The sequence below is a fragment of the Balearica regulorum genome, chromosome 29 (genome assembly GCF_011004875.1).
Source record: "Balearica regulorum gibbericeps isolate bBalReg1 chromosome 29, bBalReg1.pri, whole genome shotgun sequence".
In the NCBI taxonomy this organism is placed as follows: Eukaryota; Metazoa; Chordata; class Aves; order Gruiformes; family Gruidae; genus Balearica; species Balearica regulorum.
The window spans coordinates 2,202,228-2,224,841 of NC_046212.1; the positions used below are offsets into that span (position 1 = coordinate 2,202,228).

At 49.9% G+C, this 22,614-nt stretch overlaps 2 protein-coding genes across 3 annotated transcripts; one reads left to right on the forward strand and one right to left on the reverse strand.

Moving 5' to 3' along the window:
- Nucleotides 1–9,957: 9,957 nt before the first annotated feature.
- RACGAP1 (Rac GTPase activating protein 1) lies at nucleotides 9,958–18,554 on the forward strand. Of its 2 annotated transcripts, none has more exons than XM_075737712.1 (17): nucleotides 9,958–10,079; nucleotides 11,322–11,410; nucleotides 11,887–12,089; nucleotides 12,466–12,602; nucleotides 12,808–12,877; nucleotides 13,097–13,150; nucleotides 13,906–13,983; nucleotides 14,119–14,236; nucleotides 14,429–14,559; nucleotides 14,791–14,955; nucleotides 15,356–15,451; nucleotides 15,692–15,890; nucleotides 16,217–16,322; nucleotides 16,506–16,638; nucleotides 16,794–16,929; nucleotides 17,182–17,290; nucleotides 17,608–18,554. In XM_075737712.1, exons 2-17 carry the CDS (start codon nucleotides 11,326–11,328, stop codon nucleotides 17,681–17,683), a joined length of 1,896 nt encoding a protein of 631 aa, XP_075593827.1. In that variant the 5' UTR covers nucleotides 9,958–10,079; nucleotides 11,322–11,325; the 3' UTR covers nucleotides 17,684–18,554. The 2 variants fall into 2 exon arrangements, with proteins under 2 accessions (XP_075593827.1, XP_075593828.1); XM_075737713.1 differs by having other exon boundaries at nucleotides 10,016–10,079; nucleotides 11,326–11,410.
- A 1,527-nt stretch (nucleotides 18,555–20,081) lies between these two features.
- Nucleotides 20,082–22,614, reverse strand: LOC104635372 (antiviral innate immune response effector IFIT1-like). The gene is made up of 2 exons (XM_010302141.2): nucleotides 22,483–22,614; nucleotides 20,082–21,444 (listed from the first exon to the last, which is right to left on the reverse strand). The coding sequence occupies exons 1-2, from the start codon at nucleotides 22,485–22,487 to the stop codon at nucleotides 20,082–20,084; spliced, it is 1,368 nt and encodes a 455-aa protein (XP_010300443.2). The 5' UTR covers nucleotides 22,488–22,614.

Genomic DNA, 22,614 nt, shown 5'->3' on the forward strand with positions numbered 1-22,614 from the left:
GAGCACATCCCCATCGCCCCAGTGGCTGTAGATGTGAAGGGGTCAAAGAGAGCCTGGGCAGAGGGTCGAGCCACAGCACCCAGAGCTGCTGCTCGCAGGAGTTACCGACGGGGTTATCCTGAGTAAAAATGCAACTGTTTAAAATCAGCGGTTCGCCTGTCTCCCCGCTCCGAGCTGCTGGGTCACTCGCCCCCGTGCAGAGTGTCTCTGTCTGATTTATGCCGTGTTGTGCTGTGCTCTCGCTTGCACCCGCTTGGCTCTCCCGGCGCGAGGAGCAGCCAGTCCATTAAACACTGAGTCATCCTCAGCGGCATTTAATTTTGTGAGGGGCAGCAGTTTGGATAATTAAAGGCCTCCGTGGCCAAAGCCAGCGGCTGTGGAGAGCAGGGCTGACGGGGAAGGCGAGGACGCCCGGCAGCTCTCATTAATCGGGTGCCACCGCCACGGCGGCGAGGCCCCGGCAGAGAGGTGGCTCCTCTCTCCCATCCTGCCCTCTCCTCCTTACATTTTTGGGGTGGTTTTTAACCTTTTTCTGCCTCAGACGAGGGTTTCCTTGGTCAGGTGAGCGCAATGATGCTCTGTGCTATTTCTGCCCGGATTAACCACGTCCTGATGGGATCTCCCGTGGGCAGATACGCTATCTGGAGGCCTTGGCTTATTAAAAGGACAAGCTGTTCGGGGAGCTGGTAATAAAGCCATGAAAGCTTTTACGAACCAGAGTTGAAGGCACTAATATCGCTGTGCTCTGCGTGGGTGAGAAATTAGACAAGAGTTCCTCCGTGCTGATGGGTTTTTTTTCCTCCCCCCTATTCATCTTTCTCAACAATTATCTTTTATTTTGATATCTTTCTATTTAAACCTTCAGAACTGCGCTCAGGATAAAAAGGAGGCTGAATCTCTTAACAACCAGGCACCTTGCAACGTGGGCGCGGGGGACCTGGAGACACGGAGAGCGATGGGGAAGGTGGTTTGGGCTCCGCTGGGGCTTCAGCAGTGGAAACCGTCCCCACGGGCCAGGAGACAAACTCCCCGGGGCCCGTCTCGAGCGGGAAGACACGGATACCTCCTCACCAGCAGCCTCGGGAAGAGTCGTATCGCTGCGTCTATGCTGTACACCTGGGTCTGAATATCTGGGAATTCCTCCTCTTGCTGCTCATCACCCTCGGATCTGGGTGCCCCTCACCTGCTTCGGGGCTGCTGTGTTTTTTCCAGTCCCTTCAGGGCTGTTTCTACTCTTTCACCATCCTGGAAATCTTACGATCGATCAGCTGCAGCTTTCCGGAGCTGTGAACGGCACATTGCAAACCGAAGGCGGATCGAAACCCTGCGGAAAGTCACTGAGCTGAGGGTGCGGCTTCATTAGCTCGAGTAATTAGCGTGAGGCAATGCAAAACCACCGGCTACTGCTCCACGACTGTCCTGAAACGCTTTCCCCATGCACCAGCTCCACCTCGGCTGGCTCCTGCCATCCTCACTCTCATCCGGGACGCGCACAGGGGCTGTTCCACTGGACCGGAGGGTCTGAAGATACTCGGGCTGGACAGGACCCATATCTGGAAGCGTGGGGCAGAGACCAAGCAAACTCATTTCACAGGATGTTGGGCCGTGGCTGGGTGGAGCAGGGATCCGTGCTGCTGCCTGCAGTCCTGCCCGAGGCCGTCCCTCCTGGCTCCTCGCTCTCTTCACCGATTTCCGTATCAGAAGCCGTTTTGGAGCTACGTGAGAAGAAAGACCCCATGCTGCCGTCAGTCCTGCAGATGTGTCCGGCAACGGCAAACACCTTGCTGCAGTCCCGGGCCACGCGTGGGCACCGGCATCGCGTGTGTGCACACAGAGGTGAGATGCTGGGATGCGCAAAGCGTGGCGCTGGGCAACAGGATTGCCCAGCTCCTCCCTGGGCGCAGATCCAGCCCGTCACCCCGTGCTGCTCCGCTCGTCCGATACCATTTCTCTGCCTGCGTTACCCTGGTTTTGCTAGCGGCCGCTTGTCCCCGTGTCCTTGTCACTGCCATAGAGCCTGTTCAGATCACATTTTCTTTTATTCCCTCTGACACCAGTTGTGGTCACAACAAAACTCATCTCATTAAGGAAACGCTGAGGATAGCTGGAAGGGGAAATGGATCCCCCCCATCTGGTAAGTGCCAGGTCGGGCCAGCAGCACGCGCTCGCTCTGGCCCCGAGCACTGTGGGGCCGTGATGGAGAAGGCAGCTCGTGTCTCTTGGGCGTGCAAACACGCTCCAGCAGCACGAGCGATCGCACAGGAGCCGAAGAGTTAACGCTGCCGGCGTGCAAACATCCTCCAAACAGCACCGATGGGAGCAGCGAGCCTCTCCGCTCTCTGAAAGCTGGCAAACAAATTAAAGCAATGTTGCAACTAATGCCTTTCTTTGCAGCAGAGAGGAGGAAAAGCACCGTTCAAAGGCTGAGGAGACAAAGGCAGTGCAGATGGGTGCTGGGGGACCCGGCGAGCGCCACGTGCTCTGCGCTGCTTTGCTCGGAGCTAAGCTGAGATTTGCCGCTACAGCTCCGTGACAGCGGCTGGAATAACCTGGGGAGGATTCGTGGGAACCACATCGGGGCCAAAGGAGGAACCTGCCTGGGGAGGGCTGTAGCTAGGAGTAACTCCGGCATTGCCGGTGTAACATCCTCGGTGTTTGTGTCCCATTTCTCCAGGAGGAATTGTGTTGCGCAGGGAGGGAATATAGCACTACATGCTCCGGGCATATAGATCAGTGCATCTTCTTCCCAGCAGCCATCTGACACACAGCAGTCCAGCATCTCCAAAAATGAGGTCCCACTTGGCTTCTTGTGCTCTTATTTGCCTTGAAGAGAAATTAAACGGAGAGATGCAAATCCCCTAAAACAATTTAATGAAGCCGGTGGCTGTGGTGGCCCCGGCGGAGGCTGGTGGGTGCCTGGGGAGGAGGCTGGTTGGCACGAGTTTGGTGTGTGGCGAAGGGGCTGGTGGAGTTGGGCAGCCTGGACCTGCAGCCGTTGTTGGAGGGCTGCTGCTGGTCCCCGGCATGGCCTTAGCGTTGTGCCATCGGTTACAGAAATGACACATCTCTCATTATAAACGGGGGGTTTGCTACCCTCCCCCTGGCAGCCAAGCCCATGCAAGGAGCAGATGGAGCCCATCTTGAACGTGCAATCTCAGCAAAAGCAAAGCCAGTAAATGAGTTAATTACCAGCACGTTGCGTGAGAGCTGGGGATTCCCTGGGGATGGTGGAGATGAAGCAGCCCTTCGCTCGCCATCCGCAGCTGCAGGAGCCGGAGGGGCCGAGGGACCCGGCTGGTCACTGCGGGAGCTGAGCTGCCCTCCCCGGGGACACCTTGCCTGCAAAAACCCTCAGCGGACTGACTGAGAGCTCTGCAGATATTATCGAGGTCGTATCCATCCCTTCCCCTGCGGTTTTCCTGGCTGCGTCTCGTGAGGCATATTCACGGGGTGGCTGCGAAGTGCCAAGCAGTGTCTGCTCTCCACAAGACAGTTGTGGCTCTGACTGTGACAATACGAATACACCCGAGGGCAGAGCATCTTTTTGCCTTCGTCTCACTGCTGAGCAAAATTGGGAGAGAAAGGATAGCGGCTCCTAAACTCCCTGGTTTAAAAGTGAATCTTAACTGGGCTTGAAAGACCTCTGGCCCCTTTCCTGGTGCCTTTTGGGTGGCTTTGCCGTGTCCCTCCCGGCCGTGCAATGCCTGCCCAGGGATGTGGGGGACTTTCCAGCCCAAGGCAGGGCGCTCGGCTCTGGCAGCCAGAGGATGCGGATGTGCTGGTTTGCCCTCCTTGGTGTTTCCGCTATGCTCCCCATCAGCTGAGCTAATAAAGTTTGGGCTCGTTAAATCCACAAAAGGTTTCAAACTCGATTGCCCTGGGCCGGCTCGCAGCTCCTGTCCACCCCTCCCCTTGTGTATCTGCCTGGGAGATAAGGATGGCAGTGGCTTTAATTCCTCGCTTATGCATCGACTGCCAATTCTGCTGCCCGCTCACCCTTGATAAATATTGCACAAAGATTTGGCTGCCAACGTGCTGGAGATAAAGGTCCAGTCCCACCAGATCTCCTTCTTCTGTGCCTTTTGTCTTGTTAGGTGTCCAATTTGTTAAACATCCCACCTGCTGCAAGAGCGGCTCTTGCCGTCTCTGCTCCTCCTTCGGATTATTGCTATAAACCTCTGAGTGAGCTCCCTCCTCCCCGTGCCCAGCCTTGGGTGGGAATTGAGGACTAAGAAAAGGCGCTGTCATTTCCAGGCCTTGAATTGTCATTGATTGGGGGATCGATAGCGGAGCTTGCTTTGGCTCAGCGCTCTCCCAGGCCTGGCAGGATCCTGTTCGCTGGCGTCGTGCGGGTGCCGAGGTGCTGCCGTGTCATCCACGAGCCCGTCCCCGGGAGCAGAGCCCAAACCAGGATTTGGGGATGCTCCTGTGCAGCTAACCTACAAAAGAGGGAGCACCAGAGGCTCTGGCTGGGCTTAGCCTTGCTAAAAATCCTCTTTCTACCCCTGCGGCCAGGCTGGTGCCAAGAGAGGGGCTAGTGTTTGGGAGGCATCGCCGGGAGTTGCGCTGCATCTTGCCCCCCTGCAGCGTCTGGGTTTTCTGGAACTGGCTCCTACGGCTCAGAATCCCTCCAGGAGCCGAAAGCTGCTACCTGAGGGCACGCAAATGTCTTGCAGAGAGCGTAACGTCGATGGGAGCTGCTCGGCTGCACGATGGGGAGCGATCGTGGCGTGCACAGGGAGGATGCCTGGAGCTGAGGGTCTCCGTGAGACCGTGCAGACGAAAGTCGCGACGCTGCAGCAGTGTGTGAGCATCGCTCCCGAGCGAGCCTCAAATTTCAGGGCTGCTGTAGGCAAGAGGACAGGGAGAGGCTATCGATTGGGGTGGGGAGGGAGAAACAGAGGAGGGAAGGTCTCAAGCAACCTTATCGCTGCGTATGGATCTGGTTGGCGGCATCTGTTATAGCTGATATCCTCCCTTTGCATCCTCTTGTGCAGCATCCTGAGTGTCATCCCTCTTGTGAGAAGATGGAATTAAGAGAGATGAGTGATGCTCAGATCTGGAAGTGTTTGAGCTCAAACGTGTCACGTATGCCTGTTATTTGTGCTGTCCTGCTGGAAGAGCAGCTGTCCCGGGCAGCCTCAGATGCTATTTAGCTTACAGGTCTCTGGATTCCTCAGTTTGGGAGTGGCTCTGACAACGTGGTTTGATCACTATCACTTCTAAATCCATAAGAAATGTCATCTAAAGTGCAACAAATAACCTTCTGATTATCTGCTGGATCCTAATGCTACTCCCTGGAGATAACAAGCTGCAATTTTCCCCCTGGGCCATACAATAATCGCCCCAATTAAACCCAAGCAGTGGTTATTAAACTCACGGCACTGCTTTCATTTACAAAGCAAAAATAATTAAGCAGGTGTCTATGTTCACTGTTTGGCTGGGGGTGACTGGGGCTATTTCTGCTTTGTTCTGGGAAAGAAACTCTCGGCGGCTATGGAAAACCTCCACGGCTTTTCCGCTCTGTGTGGCACAGTTCTGTCAGGAACGGTACAGAGAAGCCGCCGGATGATCGACCAAATAAAATGCAGTTGGTGTCTGTTAATGCTGGGGTTGGTATCCCGAAGGATTTAACCTCTATCCAACTATAACATCAGAGGGATTTAGGGAGATAGCGTGGTTAGCGAAGCTGAAACGTGACGGGCATACAAAATCGCACCCTAGGCCCATGCAGAAGTTGATGTGCTGGTTTGGTTTAGTTGAGTTGGCATCGAATATTGCCGGGCTGCGTGCAGGGCACCAGTGGCCCATCCCAGCACGGGCTGCGGCAGCGTCGTACCCCTGACAACGTCCCCTTACCTACGTCCCAGGGCAAACCTGCGAAGAGAGCAACGCTGCAGCTGAGATTTGCACGTCGCTGCTGTGTCTCTGGACACACACGTGCGTTTGCTCCCCGTGCATGTGCGTCCTTCTGCACCCACACATGCAGCCAACGCACACGGGCTCACTGGGACAGGAAGGCTTCCGCTTTCTGTAGGAGAAGAGCGGTGGAAGCAGAAAGAGGGATGACCGGGACGGAGGGAGGCAGCGCTGGTGAATTATGCATGACACAGGGAGGAGAGCTGTTATCTGCATGGACAAAGGCCTGTGCCAGGCAGCCCAGCTCTCTGCTGTACCTGTACCTTCCTTTTGCCCGCGCTTTATCTCCGCTCCCAGCTTGTAATTCAGCCCAAATATCAGAGGAAGCTGGAAGATTAATTTTCTCTGTTTGCATGGCAAAAGAGACGCGCTCTCACTCCAGACTCCCAGCTGCTTAATCCGCTGCCGAGGCCTGCCGAAGGAAAAGGCAAAAATTTATCAGTGTTGGCAAGTTGCTGGCGTGGGGAGGGGTGTTCGGACCTGGCGGCTGCACTCAGCCCGGGGCTGCACGCCGGCCCCCCACCAGCAGGTCGTGGGGTCTCACGGCAGGGCTTGGTGTGCTTGGGGCGTGTGCAATTTTTTTTTGGGGGGGGGCACTAGGAAAATGCAAAACTTTGCCCCATACCCAGTGTTAGGGCCCGAACGAATGTGTGGGGCTCGGGAGAGCTGGAATCATTCCCTGCCCTGCCACCGAGCGTGACCTGCGTGTCCTTCCAGCATGGGAGCGTTCACGGCCGCGAGTTGCTCAAATATTTAAGAGATGACAACTATATTAATACAAAAACTAGATAAAGATCCCTTGAGTTTAAAGCAGGAAACATCAGCTCAGCTCTTATTTTCCAGACCTCTCCCTTAGCTTACTCCCTGGCTTAAATGAAATCATAAATATCAGCCCACAAAGGTCCTTTGTCACTACACGCAGCTCCTGGCGACAAGAGGTCATTCATTAAAAGCCAGATGAAGGCGATAGAGACTCCCATTGTTTTTTAACGAGTTCAGGATAAGGCCGTGGTTTCTCTGCTGACATTAATGCACTGTTTCGCTACGAGGAGCAGAGAGGGTGGACCGCACGTCGCTGCAGACAGGTCTGGTTGATCCCATCCAAGCGCTCTTTGCCCCGATGCCAGTCACTGCCGGAGGAATTAACCCGGGTTCACGCAGGCAGGAGATCACAGATAAACACGGTTCATCATTCGGACCGACGGCACAAACGCAGCTCCTTCGGTACCCCCCTCGCAGAGCGCGCGGGCCATGTGCCCAGCAATATTTTGCACAGTGGAGCGATGGCTGAGGCCCCGCAGCTCCCGCTCCCACCCAACGGCATGAGCGTGATGCCATCTGCCGGCCTGCGGCTCGGGCCAGGCGCGAGAAATTAGGAATTAATTCCCCAAAATGTCTAGCTTCCTCTGGCTAAACTCAGGCTGCCCTCCCCATTCAGCTTGCTGGATATTTTCCTCATGCTACTGAATCATTCTTTTTTGAAACCAGTGCCGTATTAACGCATCGAAAGAAATGCACCTAAGATCATTTTTTTCTGCGTGGTTTTTTTTTTTCCCCTGGAGAAAGGTTGCTGTCTTAAAGTTTCTAGTTCTGCTTTCTTCCCCCCCCCGCCCCCTTTTTTTTTTTAATGACTGTTCATGAAGACCATCATGCTCTAACTGGTTTTGGATTAAAAGGAACTTAATAAAGGTTTCCCCTGAGCACAAAGCTGCACAAATGGGTTTGCAATTCTGGAGTTAATTAGGCGGGAACCGGGCAGAGAGATTTGTATTTGCGAAGCTCCGCCAGAGCCGGGAGGGAAAGCTTTGTTATTGCAGGGCTGCTTGCTAGCACAGCGAGGCACCAGGGCAGATTTCTTTGTGTTCTGCCCCAAAAGATCAAGGCATGGGGTCACCAGTGAGCCCATCGGCATCGGCGTATGCAAAAATCCTGGTCACCTCACGGGGTCCGCAAGCGCTGCCCAGCACGGGAGTCTCCGGCGGCTGGAAGAGGCGAACGGGCTAAAGACCAAACAGAGCGAGACTGCGGGAGGAACTGGAGAATTTCTGCTGCCTGAAAATGTGAAGTGCTTCCGCCAGTAATCGCCGGAATCATCGAATTAGCATAAATTCTATTAACGGTTTCCCAGATGAGACATTTCAAGGCTTCTCCCTCCCCTCCCCGACACAAACAAAAGAGAATATAATTACTTTGCAATAAAGCAGCTCCTGAAAAGGCCCTCAATCCTTATGCCTTTTCTTCTCCCTTGAAATAAAGCTATATACGAAAGGTGCTTCTGACCTCTCTGCTCTCATCATGTATCAGTCAAGAAGGAGGAAAGAAAAACTCTACAAAGCTTTTAGGGACCGAGCGAGCGGCACATGCCGTAAGGCCACCTACGGCCTGTTTGCCATGTCCACGTCACGTCAGCAGGTGAGGAGGTTTCTGAGAAGCTTTTTTGGGGTACTCAGTCCCCGATGCCCTTGGAGCTCCCACCCATCACATTTCAGTGGAGGATTTGGAAGTACGACGTCTGAAGACATATGGAAGAAATCTAATTTGAAACCCAGTACCTAACGCAGTAACTCACTACAAGCACCACGGGGGCAATAATCTAAAATAATGTGCCTTTTTATTGGCGTGAGATTGCGGATGACAATTTAAAAGAGAAGAGGATTTGCTTATGAGCAAAAGCCTCCTTAACTCTTAAGAATGACACTAAAACAACTCGCCTGCCTATAAATATGATCTGCCAATAGAGACATCTTAGCTGTGAAGATTTAATTACAGGCAGGAGCTGCAGGACCCCCTGGGGCTGACACCAAAACAGCTGAACCTCCTCAGAAATGGATGTGCAAGAAGTGCCGGGATGGGATGTGCACGCACAAGAGGCTCTCAGCAGAGCCGGGTGTAACTGTCAGCCTTCAACTTGCTTTCCAGATTGGGGCAAATTGGGTTTTGGGATGATTTTCTGTGCTTCGAGGTCAAATATCAAGGTCAGTGCCTTTCTTTTGCTTCGCCGTTCACTCGGAGGAGGAGTCGTGTCTCTTCTGGGCCTTGGTTCCCCTATAAAATGTAGGTAATTTTGACTATCTTCCTCAAGGAAGCCTCATTAATGTTTACTTTTCAGAGGACCTTGAGGCTTTTTACAATCTATTATGAATTAATTATTATTAATTAAGTTAAAGCAGACTATATAACCTAAATAAAGCAGTTCTGACAAAGCAGCTGGATGTTAGAGAGCAATCTGCTTTACGAACTCCCTTTTCCACTCAGCAATTTTAAGCATTTAGTTCCGCTTTCTAATTGCTAATATCCATTCTTCAATTACCCGCTGTTTTGTTTCAGATTTAAAAGATTAAAGCGCGTTGTTATTTTATGATTATGCGATTTCGCTTCTTGTAATTGTTGGGTTTTGATTTGTGTTTTATCGGTTTGCATATTAAATGTCTGCGAATGGAAGACTTGTACGTGGCTTGAAATGGGGTTTTGCCTTTTGGCATGCGGGACGGATTGCTGGCTGCTGCTCAGATCAACGTTTCAAAGACAAAAATCAGTCGAGGCACCATTTTTCAAGCGAGAACGCTTAATAAACGGCCACCCGGTGAAGCATCAATGCTCTGAACCTGCTATGGGCTGCACCCAGCACCTTGCACAGGCCTTTCGGCGCTCCTCAGGACCCGTGCGTGGGGGGGCTCAGGCCCTCCCCGCATCATGTGCCAATGGCATTGCTTAAAATCACAACTGGGGCTTGGCCTGAGAACAGGTTTTTCTCCCCAAAACAGCCCCTCTGGTGCCAACGGCCGCGCCTGGGCCCTCAGAGAGGAACGAGCCCTCGGGTGCGGGGGGGCCTAGGCCCTGCCGGCGTCGCCGGCCTGCGCTGTTGCTAAGCAACGGGTGCCGGAGCCAGCAACCACAGTAAAGATGGCGCCTGGCCGGCTTCAGCACGCGGCCGTTCAGGGCCGCCCGTTCGCCCTAGCGCCGGGGAGTGGAGCAGAGAGGCCACGCCCTCAGCAGACATGGCGCCAGCTTGGCTTCAGACTCCCAGCGAACGAAGCCAATGAGAGGCCGGGAGGGTGGGGCGCACGCTGGGATTGGCTGGCAGCAGGGATTCAAACCGAAGTGCGGGGCGGTTAGGTTGGGCGGTTGGAGCCGGAGCTCGCGCCGGGCCGGCGGCCCAGGTGAGTGTGCGGGAGGGTGAGGGGGCTGAGGGGAGGCGGCGGGACCCCGGGACCGGGCCTCGCCCAGGCCGTGGGTCCCGCACCGGGCCTCGCCCAGGCCGTGGGTTCCCCCCCCTCTCACCGGCCGGGGGGAGCCGCCTTCCTGGCGCAGCGCGGGCCGGCGCCTTGGGCGGGCCCGGTGCCGGTTTCCTCAGAGGCCTTTTCCCTCGCTGCCTCCTGGGCAGGGCCCGTGGCTGTGGGTGCTTTACGGGCTGGCCTCGTTCCTCCGGCCTCTGCCGGCGAGTTGGGCGCGGGACTAATGACCGTGGTGCTGGTAATTTAGGCACGAAACTGTAGAAGTGCCCCTTGCTATGAATTAAGCAGACTACAAGGGCCAGAGGAGGGCCTTTTGGTGCAGAGCTTTTCCGCACCTTGCAGTCCACGTAATATAGAGAGTTTCTAAATATCTGTGTAGAGTCTGTAACTGTGAATAGCGTACTCCACGGTGGCCTCCCAAGTGTTAAGCTGCTGTGTTGTGCTCCCTCCTGGCACCTCTCCCAACTATGTCTGCACCTGCCTCTAGTGCTAATTTATTAGTCGAGGCTGTCCTGTGTGCCCCAGCAACTTCTTGCATTAGCAAAGTAATTTCTGTGTTGCTGAGCTGGAGACTTTCCTCTTCATTGCTTCTGTTTATGCTATTGTTGCTACTGTTTGAGGAAAATGTGCTGACTGTCTGAATTTTAACAGCTATTTGCAGTAGGAGCTGTAACTTAAAATGCAGCTAAATTTAAAACTGTATTAAAATTCCCCAGAACGTTGTTTCTATTTTTATCTTATGAAGCTCTCAAAACTTGCAGATTTTCAGTGGCCTATTTAGTACTAAGTTATTTGTAGGCAGGGCACGAGCTGTGTTCTGCAGCCTACCAGAAGGAGAATAATTTGGGATCCCTCATCTTGCTGTGGGTTCTGACCCCCTGTAATATATTGGAGATATCTGAAGCCATAAGGTGGGGAGCCATACTGCCTCTCTCTGTAAACTGCAGAGAGGTGAGGACCTAAATTCCCTAGAATTTACATGTATGTATCTCCATAAAACATAACTCTTAATGTATTTTTGTTTGTGCAGCTTCTAAAACTTGCCTTAAAAACTAAAAATCAGTAATTCTGAAGCTGATTCTCTTTTCTTTGGGCTGGTAACACATTTTCTGTTTGGAGGTGGGAAGAAAAGGCTGGGCTGTTTATTTAGCTCTGGTTTCTTGGCAGGAAGATGGAGACTGCAATGCTGAACTTACGGAGTCTCTATGATCAACTTATGCGCCAGGCTGAAGTTTTAAGTGAAGGAGACGAATACCGTAAGTTTTGTTTCTGTGGGCAGCTGAAGCAGACTTTGCTATAAGAATATAAATATGCAAACAAACATGATTAGCTGTTATTGAAGAATCTGTCAATGATGTTACTTGTAATAGGATTGCTGCAGGTGGTCAGATTTGAGGGGGTTTTGTTTTTTTTTTTTTCATTGTTGAGAAATACGAAGCCACAGGCTGAACTTGTAGGCAGGGCCACATCCTGCTCGTAGCAAGCTGACCTCATCCACGCAGGGTCTCGTGTTCTAGCTCTTCTGGTTGATACTGCCACGAAGGACTTGGCCTGAAAAACTGCAAGATCTCGTGAAACTCTATAGTGTAGGTGGGATTGCTGAGAGGCTGGCATCCCCACTCCTCAGTTGAGAGCAGGTTATATAAATAACTACCTACTGTCAGTGAAAGGAGGGCTGCTGCATCTTCTCTGCTTGCCTGGGTAGCTCAATATGTATTTGTCTTCTCTCCAGAGTTTATTCAGTTAGCAAAGAACTTTGAGGAGTATCGGAGAAAATTGCAGAAAACGGAGCATGAGCTTGGCAGGTACAAAGATCTTCTCATGAAAACTGAAGCTGAACGTAGTGCTTTGGATGTGAAGCTGAAACATGCCCGCAATCAAGTGGATGTGGAGATCAAACGAAGGCAAAAAGCTGAAACGGACTGTGAAAAGCTAGTAAGTAATTCCTTTATTACTAGTTAGCTGTTTAGAGCATGGAGACAAGGTGATTAAACTGCATTGATCTATGCAAAATAAGGACTGGAACTCATAATAACTTTTCCTGGGGAGGAAAAACACAACAAGAAATCGGAATTGGCTCAGCTCCTTTTAGTAGCCTTCTGCTTTGGTCTGGAAAGAGGCGACTGGCTGCTGGGGGTAGCCGAGCTGTCGCCATTACCTGTGGGAGCACACGTGCTTCGCGGCCATTAGCAGTCTATTGACACAAGTTCTGAGAGCCTCTCTGTGGCACCTCAAACACTTCAGATTGGTTCATACAGTAATTAAACACAGTTTATCCTGTGGCAGCTTCTGATGTTATCTATCTTTACAGGAGAGGCAAATACAACTGATTCGAGAGCTGCTCATGTGTGATGCATCTGGGAGCATTCAGCTGAGTGAGGAACAGAAGTCTGCCCTCGCCTTCCTTAACAGGCCACAGGTTTCTGTAGGTGGTTCAGGCAACAAAAGGTAGGCAAAATAGCAGTTTGTCTGAGCAACATAAGTTGCTCAATCCAGCCGCGTACCTCTGTGACGCATGCTGCGCCCGTTTTAACAGAGTTTTACTTTTTATTCCAGTTTGAAATACAGCTCTTCTGAGTCAGTAAGATTGTTCTGGAGCCGTGGCTGACTGAAAGCCAAACTGATACGAGTTTCTTCTAACTTTTGATTTTAGGCTGTCTACAATAGACGAATCTGGCTCAATTCTGTCAGACATCAGCTTTGACAAGACTGATGAGTCACTGGTAACGTAACTCCATGTTCTAAAGTTTTCCTCCACTGCAAAACCTTAGGGGTGTGGGGTAATCTGTAGAGACCCCTTGTGTTTAGATTATTGTGGTATTAAACTGGTCAAGCTGATTTGCATTTCTCTGGTGTGCTATTGGCTAAAACTTAATGAAAGTCCTGGCCAGAGGCTGTATGGTATTTACACTGAGCTAACCAGCGTTGTGTATTTCCCACAGGACTGGGATTCCACTGTGGTGAAAGCTGTCAGACTGAAAAGGAGAGAGAAGCGGGTATGTTCAATTCTTCCCCTTCAAATAGATTCCATTGTTAGCCTTAGCTGACACAATGTCACCATCTGTCATCTCGCAGCCACCTAGAATGATGTCTGAGCTACTAATCGCAATCAAACTTCAGATGGATGTGCTTCTACTATAATTCAGACCTGCTGTGTGGATTTAGATTGAAAGTTAATTCTGATGTTGTTTGTCTACTGAAAATGACTGGAGTGGAGTTCTGCATATCTTGTTCTGTTATGGCCTAGAGTTTGCAAGAAAGTACTTGGAGGTTATTAACAGCTACCAGATTAAAGGAAAAATCATGTGGGAAGTTAATATTTTTCTATTCTGTGAAGGAGCTTGTGCTTGTCTTGGTCTGCTCTTAGTATGTGGTCGGCAGAGGTGGGAAAGGACAGCCTGAAATCATCGCTAGGAGAGTTAGGAAGAGTCTGGGAATTACTTAGTTGCCCTCTTGTGTGTGTGCGTGGGGGGGGTTGTGTGGGGTTTTTTCCCCTCCTCCTTTCTTTCTTTTCTCTGAATCGGATTGTAAAGCTGGCTAGGAAAATCACTTCAAAGAGCTGTATATTAAGGCCTCCTGATACTTCACAGCAACTTCAAGGTTGCTGTGAAGAACAGGTACCATGGAAAAACTTAATGTATGTGTGGTGTGTGCAGACAATTGTTCAGTCCTTCTAGTCGTACTGATCTAATCTAACACTAAGTTCACAGCACACCTCCCTCATAGACAAAAACATACTGTATCTTTTCAGCGGTCTTCCAGGCAGTTCATTGAAGGCCCACCAGGTCCTCAGAAGAAAACCAGATCAATTGGCTCCACAGCAGACCAGGTATGGTGGTTCCAGCTGGGTTTGTGTGCATTTAAAGTAGTTGGGCCTATTGCACTCCTGTTCTAGGGCCAACAAACTAGAAAATCCCATGTCCTGTCAGTATTTCTGTCACTAACTGCATATTTCTTGTTACAGGGAAATGAATCCATAGTAGCGAAGACAACTCTCATGGTCCCCAATGATGGTGGCCCAATTGAAGCTATCTCTACTATCCAGACTGTGCCCTATGGTCTGAGAAGCCGGAGGAAGAGTGGTAGGTGTCATGTCTCTGTTCTTCCTAGTCCTGAAGCAACTACTTTGTAGGCCAGAGGCTATCCTGACATGTTACGGTTACCTCCCTCCAGGGCCTGGGCAGCTGCCTGTGGTTTATAATGCATGTACTTTGACGGAAAGGTTGTGGAGGGAGTGATTCCATTCAGTCAACACTCCTCTTCTGTCTTTTCAGGTCCTCTGCAGCCTTGGAGCAGCGAGTCAAGCATAGGCAGTAAGCAGCTGGAATCCAAATCGGAGACTGATGGTTCCAGCACCCCGCAGAACAACGGAGGAGTGAGGCTGCATGAATTTGTTTCAAAGACGGTAGGTTTGCAGGCAGGAAGAACTTGTAAAAGCATCTCCTTCCATTTTTAAATGTGTGATATCAAACTATTGTAAGAGGCCACCAGCCATTACATCTCAAATCTATATTAACTGTACCAGTTACCTGCATGGATCAGGGAATATGTTATCCTGTATAGTTATCCAGTGTAAGTCCTGCTGAGTGCCTACACTGCACTAATCTTTTCCCATCTGTATGCTCTGAATCACTAGGTTATCAAGCCAGAAACGTGTGTTCCATGTGGAAAGAGAGTAAAATTTGGAAAAATCTCTCTGAAATGCAGAGACTGCCGTGTGGTCGCTCATCCAGAGTGTCGGGACCGCTGTCCTCTTCCCTGTATCCCCACCTTGACAGGCACTCCTGTCAGAATTGGAGAGGTAGGTCCGTAGGGTGAGCTTGGGGCGCTGTGACTGCCAGCACAAACGGGCTACTGTTTGGTTAGAGTTAGAACGTGCTTAGGCTCCGACAAGTCTGCCTTCTGCAGAAGAGCTCCTGTTGCTCAGACCTGCATAATAAAATGCAAATGAGCTTGCTAATGTATCATTCATTAACAAGGGTAGTGGGCGGTAGGGGTGTGATGTTAGGAGGGTGTTGACTTGCGAACGTGGCAGCTCAGGGTAGGCAATCCTGCAGCATTGTGCTGATGGATGTGGTGTTGCTCTTCTCTGGGCTGATGAAGAAGAAATAAGCCTAGATCTCGCTATGAATTCCTGAGAGTATTTCCCATGTCTTGAAGACTATCTTTTTTTGTAATTTATTTTCCCTTCTGCCTCTTAGGGGACCTTGATGGACTTTGTCCCTTCTACTCCTCCAATGATCCCTTCCATCATAGTGCACTGTGTTAATGAGATCGAGCAGCGAGGGCTGCATGAGGTAAAAAGAAAACGAGGTGTGAAACAGTGCTAATGAAATGGGCTGCCGTGTTAGGGAAACAAATTGTTAACCAAAATATCTCTTATTTATGGTGTGTATAGTGCCGCTCAGTGGGTGTCTCTGTGAGTGAGTAACAGTGTCTGTAGAGTGCTCAGGTGTGGAGAGAAAGTGGGAGCAAAAGAATCTGGCTTTATACATGTGGTTGATAGTCTGCCTCCAAGCAATGCTTTCTGTTAACAGACAGGCCTTTACCGGATATCTGGCTGTGACAAGACAGTGAGGGAACTGAAAGAGAAGTTTCTTAGAGCAAAAAATATTCCTTTGCTCAGTAAAGTGGATGATATCCACGCTATCTGCGGCCTTCTCAAGGACTTTCTACGCAGCCTGAAAGAACCCCTTCTCACTTTCCGGTTAAACAAGACTTTTATGGAAGCTGCAGGTAAGGAATTGCTAAATGACATCTCCAACTCTTTCCCTGGGTTCAATGGTCACAGGTTTAGCTGTTGTGTGAACTGGCAGACCTCACTGCTCCATGGAGCTCTCGTGCTTGCAGCTTTGTTGATGTGTAATATGCTGGGAAAATCTCTCCTGCTGTACTCTTCTTGGAAAAGAAACAAGTTCAAGTGCTTGGGCAGGATAAAAATTAATACAATGGCATGTGAAGTTTCTGGCTTCCTTGTTTCTCAGGCTAGCTATTGCTGAGAGGGGAATGTTACACCTCTGCCTTTGGGACTGCTTTCTGATGCCTAAACACTTTTTCCCCAGAAATCCTGGATGAGGACAACAGTGTTGCTGCTATGTACCAAGCCGTTGGTGAACTGCCTCAGGCCAATAGGGACACCCTAGCTTTCCTCATGATCCACCTGCAGAGGTATGTTCAAATAGACTGGTAGTTCTGATAGGGGGATGTTGGCTCTAATTACTGCTTGTGAGTGTAAGGTCTTCATTCTGGAAGAAAAAATGCTTATTCAGAGGCTGAAGCATGTGTGGGACGGGGGAGTTGTATAAGAAGTGGAGAAGCTATATTCTCTCTATTTTATTTTTTTTAATATAGGGTAGCTCAGAGCCCAGAGACTAAAATGGACATCACCAACTTGGCCAAAGTCTTTGGCCCCACAATAGTTGCCCATGCGGTACCTGATCCTGACCCTATGACACTCCTGCAAGACACTAAGCGGCAACCTAAGGTAGGCCAGCGGAAAGGACTGACTTGGGTGAACATAACCTGCTTAAAGAATTCAGATGAATTGCTGGAGGCAGCTGAGGTGACACCTGCCTGGTGTCAGTATGTCAAAGCTGCGTTCTGGTTTGTAACATCAGCTGCTCCTGGGTGTCTCTGCAGGTAGTGGAGCGTCTTCTGCTGTTGCCTATGGACTACTGGAGCCAGTTGATGATGGTGGAGCAAGAAAACATTGACCCAGCGCACGTAATTGAGAACGTCAATGCCTATTCCACTCCACAGACACCAGATGTTAAAGGTAACCCCTGGATGCTGCTCTGTTGCTGTGCAGCTGCTGTATTAAAAATAACGACCCTCAATCAAAGCTGCTTGTGAGACTGTTGGAGCTAGCCATTCCTGCATGCTTTATGGAGAAAGAGGGAAGAAAAAAAGCATGCCAGCAAATATCAGATTAGTATTTCTGACAGATTAATGTTCCTTGCGTGGCAATGAAAACTTAGCTGTCCTCAGTTGCTCACTTTGCTGCCTCTTTTTTTTTTTTTTTTGACAGTGAGCATGCTTGGACCCCTCACCACTCCGGAACAGCAACTCTCCAAGACACCGTCGTCTAGCTCCCTGTCCCAGAGGGTCCGGTCTACCTTCAGCAAAACCACCCCCAAGTAAGTGCCGATGGGCGTTATCACAAAGATGTTGGGGTGACTGGAGGCGGTTGGGTGTCCAAGGAGAACTAGACATAGACTTTTGACCCAGTTCCGGGAGCAGCCTGGATTTACTACTTGGTCGACTCTCCCTTAATCAGTGCTGTAACAACAGTGCAAGCTGCATAATGATTAACGAGCATCATCTTATGGTAGAGAGGGGAACACTTAGTTTGGGAGGGAGGTGGGTAAAATTTGGGTGAATGACCCCTGGGAAAGGGGACAGTGTTGGATGTCTATATCCCAAACCTGATGTTTTTCTACTTCTCTTGAACTAGATTTGGGAGCAAAAGCAAGTCTACAACCCAGCTTGGGCACCAGGGCAACTTCTTTGCCTCTCCTATGCTGAAGTGAAGTGGACCTGGGAGTTAGTGTCATCCTAGTATTTGCACACCAATATGCTTGAGTACACTAATCGCAAGTCCTCTCCGTGGCCCTTGGCAGCTTATGTAATAAGATCTTTTTCCTCTTATCTTTCAGCTTAACTGAGACTTTTAATGGGATTTTATTGTGCAATGTATTTTTATTATATAATGCTGTGCTGAATTTAGTATTGGTGAAGAAAGTAACTAGCAGGATTTGTGCAAAGTGTTAATAAAAACTGCTAGAAGAACTCATGCTTTTCCAGTCTTCCACCTATATGAAGTGGAACAGCTGTACAAGGATTGTAAATTGTTTTTAAAGCTACATAGGTTGCTCTTCAATAGCAGTGACAGCCCGCTTGAATTTTGTCAGAATCCAGTCTTTCAAACAGCACGCAGGTCTAATTCTTGGCTTGCACTATGGTCGTGCGGCCTGAGGATGGCAGTGTTGCATCTTTCTGATGGGCAACAGATGCAGTTAATGAAACAGAGCTGGAGGGACTGTGACTTTTTCTAAAGAAATATTTCCTGATACTGTGTTTACAGGGGGGGAAACCTTGTAGAGGACTGTCTGTAGATGCAAACCCAAAGGATTCCTGGGTATTCCTGGTAATTCTAAACAAATTACTAGTGCTGCTCATACTGCTGGGGGGGGGAATGAGAGGAGTTTAATAGCACCCTTGCTTTTGGGAGAACCTGCTTTCCCAAATCGGGATATGTGACCTTGCCCAGTGCTGTATGAAAAGACTTGTGGAACACGTGCAGAAGTTTATAAAACAGCTGGTTTTGTTGAGCTCTGGAAAACTGTCCTGACCTGTGCAGTTAAGTAAATCATGATGTTCTATGTGACCTATGATTCTGTACTCTGGCTAGTGGTTTTTACTTGTGCTATACAGAGTTTTAACCAGGGCCTGTGTAGCTTTAGAGGAGGTTGTGGTGCTGTAATGCTGTGGTGCTGTGCTCTGAGTAGCTCCTGCCCCTAACGAACCCAGCAGTCTTTGCTGCTGGGGTGCAGGATCATGTGCCAGGCTGTGGCTCATGGGTCCAGGGGAGGAAGAACGACAGTTTTGGTCCCCAACATGGTATTGGGAGGTGACGTAGCCTGGGTTGCACGTGGTGGCCTGGGTTGTCTCTTTGCCTTGGTTATGGGGTCTGGAGGACAAAGTCCTCTCCTGCCAGGTTTGCACCCCAGCTCTGACCCACTACAGGAGATGGGGCAGCTGGGGGCTGCTGCTCTCCTTCCCCAAATCCTGTGTCTTGGACATGCTTGGCTCAGTCCTTTTCTGGAGCATCTTCACCCAAACTGGGTCCTTGCCTGTATCTTGTTGGAGCAGAAACTGGGGGACCTGCTGGGGAACATGTGCCCTGGTCACCATGGCCCCACTCTGTGGGGTGGCTTGGTCACCAAGCCACCCCCTCTTGCTTACTGTTGGGCACAGAGGTGGCCCTGCCAGTGCTTGGAAAGGTGGCTGTAATCCTGGGATGGAGGGGTATGTGCCCACCTGTGCCCGTGGGGAAGGACACAAGTTCCACAATGCGATGTGCAAGCAAATAGGACACCGCAGAGCCAGAGCTGTACCTAACGTGAGCCTGCGGGGAGGGTTAGTGAAAACCGTGACAAAAGGGTGTGTCTCTGGGAGTCCGCGCTCTGCTTGCTTTGGGTTGCAAGGAGACATCAGCTGTTGCACAAGAGAAGTTGTAGAAAAGAATCTGAAGTATTTATTGATCAAAGAACATAAAAGCCAGAAACAGCAACCAGTGTGTTGTTCCTAGTAATTCCTCTTAAGTGGATACCAGTGCAAGAAAGCAAAGCCCGTGTTTATGTTCAGGCTAGGGCAAGTGTGCATACACTTCAAAGGATTAATGTGGATACAATCACAACTATATGTTCCTTAATCAGCAGCTAGCTCTTGCTACATTGGCATTTAATGCAATTGGGCAGGCTGGGGACCGTATCTCTGTCCTGTACGCAAGTGCTTAACCCTCCTAAAGACCCCGGGGCAGTTAGTGATCTTATGGAGTAAGCCACCTTCTTATTTGTTGCAAATGATGAATGCAAATTCTGCTAATTGAAGGGAGTTAACTTCTGCCTTTATCAGTACTTAGTTCTGATCTATAGCAACTCCAAGGGAGTCACACAGGTATACACCTGCAAAGGATTGTGCTCAGACCCCGTAAGCCAAATTCTTCACCTTTATTTTCATTCCCTCCTCTCAGAGAAGCAGCACTGAGGGCAGGGTGTGTACATTTTGGGCACCCAATTATCTATGGGGAGGCCTGTACTTAACAGATGAGCAATGGGACAGTGACAAGCTGGTAGCACCTTATATCTTCATGAAGCAAGAGGCCTGCTGTTGGAGAGACAGATAAACACTAGTCCTTGATCTCCTCTAGCTTTGCAAAAAGAATACTCTGCTTTCTCCAGACCAGGGCTCCCACCATCTGTCTAGACCAATTCCAGCAAATTCCGCAGGCAGGTGGCGGTCGGTTTCTTGCATGAAGCGATAGATAGTATCAGCATCGTCACTGCTGCAGTACCTAGCCATCTTTATGAGCTTCCACCCGCACTCCTTCCTTTCTTCTGTCAGCATGGGAATCTTGTAACCATCCATAAACTTTACTTTAGCTTCATGAATTGATCTCTTCCTGTAGAGGAAGAATTTTCCCCAGTAGAGATCAAGGGCTTGACACCCTTTGGGGCTCAGGGTGTCCCTCTTCTCCTCCAGCTCCTTGTAGATCATCTCTTCCTGTGCTGGGTCTCTTACACCATAGAACTCTGCTAATTGCAGCTTTACAAAGAGAATATCAAGGTCTGGATGTTTCTGAACAATTTGCTTGAGCTCGTTGATGGCTGCCTCTAATATATTCTTCTTGTCTTCCTCCTTTGCATTAAGCCATTGTATCTTGTAGTACTTGGCCAAGACTTGGTAGAGAAGGTGGTAGCCTGGATCCTGCTGCAGGGCTCGTCGTAATATCTTGATTGTTTGCTCTGCAGACCGTCGCTGCCAGAACATAGCTGAAATTCTGAGGACATCAGGATCGGAGCTTTTCTCTGCACTTTCTTCTATCAAGTTAATTGATCTTTTTATATCCACATGTTCAAGTAGCTTGGCTAAATATATTTTAGCTCTGTAGTTATTTGGCTGCTCAAGGACAGTTCTTTCTAACTGGATTATGGCTTTCCTTGCAATATCAGGATACCAGAAGTAACTCCAGGAGAAATAAAGAGCCATTCCGAGCCCAGCATGGAAATATGTGTTCTCTGGTTCAAGCATCAATGCCACCTCAAAGCACTCTCTTGCACGTTCCCCATTACGGGCTCTGATGGCCAAGAGGGACCAGCCTTTCTGGGCCTGGATGTATGGGATCAGCCGTGCATCCAAAGGAGGTGGGCAGAGCTGCTGAATTCGTTTCAGATATCTTTGAGCCTCCTTGTAAGAGCCCTGAAGGTAGTGGATCCAAGCATAATTCCCATAGATAATCAAAGAACCAGCAGTAGATGTCTGCTGCTCATCTTGTGTCTCATGGTTTTCAGCATCTTTAAGGCTTTGCAGAGCTTCTCTGTTCTGGCCTTTCAGGTGGTACAGGTATGCCTGCAGTCCCAAGAGTGCTGCCCCGTTTTGGTGGGCTGTGTGCTTGATTTCAACAGCCAGCTTCTGCAGGACGTGTGTAGGTCCAGCGTGGCCTATTACACCCAAATGCCAGGTGAAATGGCATTGAAGAGCATCCAACTCCTTCTTCAGTTGCTCACTGCTACAATGAGGGAAATGTGGGTTATGAAAAGGCAGCATGTGGAGGGGTGGGGTCCTGGGGTACCCACACAGAGCAGAAAGCAGCTCCTAGCTGTGTGTAGAATCATAGACTCCTTTTGGTTGGAAAAGACCTTTAAGATCATCAAGTCCAACTGTTAACCTTAACACGGCCTGTCCAACCACTAACCCATGTCCCTAAGCACCATGTCTACGAGTGTTTTAAATACCTCCAGGGATGGTGTTTCTCCACTTCCCTGGGCAGCCTGTTCCAGTGATTGAGAACCCTAGAGGGATGGAGCTCTCCCCACTTGCTCAACAAGCTACTAAAGAACCTGTAAATCTTTGTTCTCATCTTCAGGGAAGCATCTAGGAGGCTTCATTCCTGACTCCCCAAAGGGGAGTCACTAGTACCTGGAGTCAGGGCTGCTTGCTCATCTTACCTAAAAAAAAAAAAAGGCTGTGGGATGGACTGCAAGAAACAGAAAGAGTAGAGCAAGCCAAAACCACACAATGAAAACATCGGGAGGAAACAGGGGCTGTGCCTTTATCTGAAGGATGCAGCAAGAGATGACTCGGCAATGAGAGTGATAAAGAGCCATGAAAATGTTGGACCTCTTATAGGAGGAGAGGCTGAGAGAACTGGGACTCAGAGAGATCTTAGAAAGGTATATAAATACCTAAAGGGAGGGTGCAAAGAAGACAGAGCCAGGGTTTTTTTAGTGGTGCCTAGTGCCAGGACAAGAAGGAATAGGCACAGACTAAAACTCATGAGGCTCCATCTGGACATCATCAAACTTTTCCTCTTGTAACTGCAAGGACAACAGACTACTGACAGATATTCAAAAGCCATCTGGACGTGGTCATGGGCAACCTGCTCCAGGTGGCCCTGCTTGAGCAGGGGGTTGGGCAAGGTGACCTTCGGAGGTCCCATCCAACCTCGACCATTCTGTGGTTCTGAACAGGGACGTTGTGCTAAGCCTTGTCAACCCAAAGCCACTCTTTTTGGGAGCTGCTACAAGAACAGATGTTGTGCACTTACCTCATTTTTACTGTGCGTATAGTGTCACTGTCAAGGAGTGATGACTTGGGCTGTGCCTCTTCCACGCTGCAGCAGATACACTGGGTGGTATGGAGCCTGTAGTCTATTGACTGGTCCTTAAATAGCGAAAGT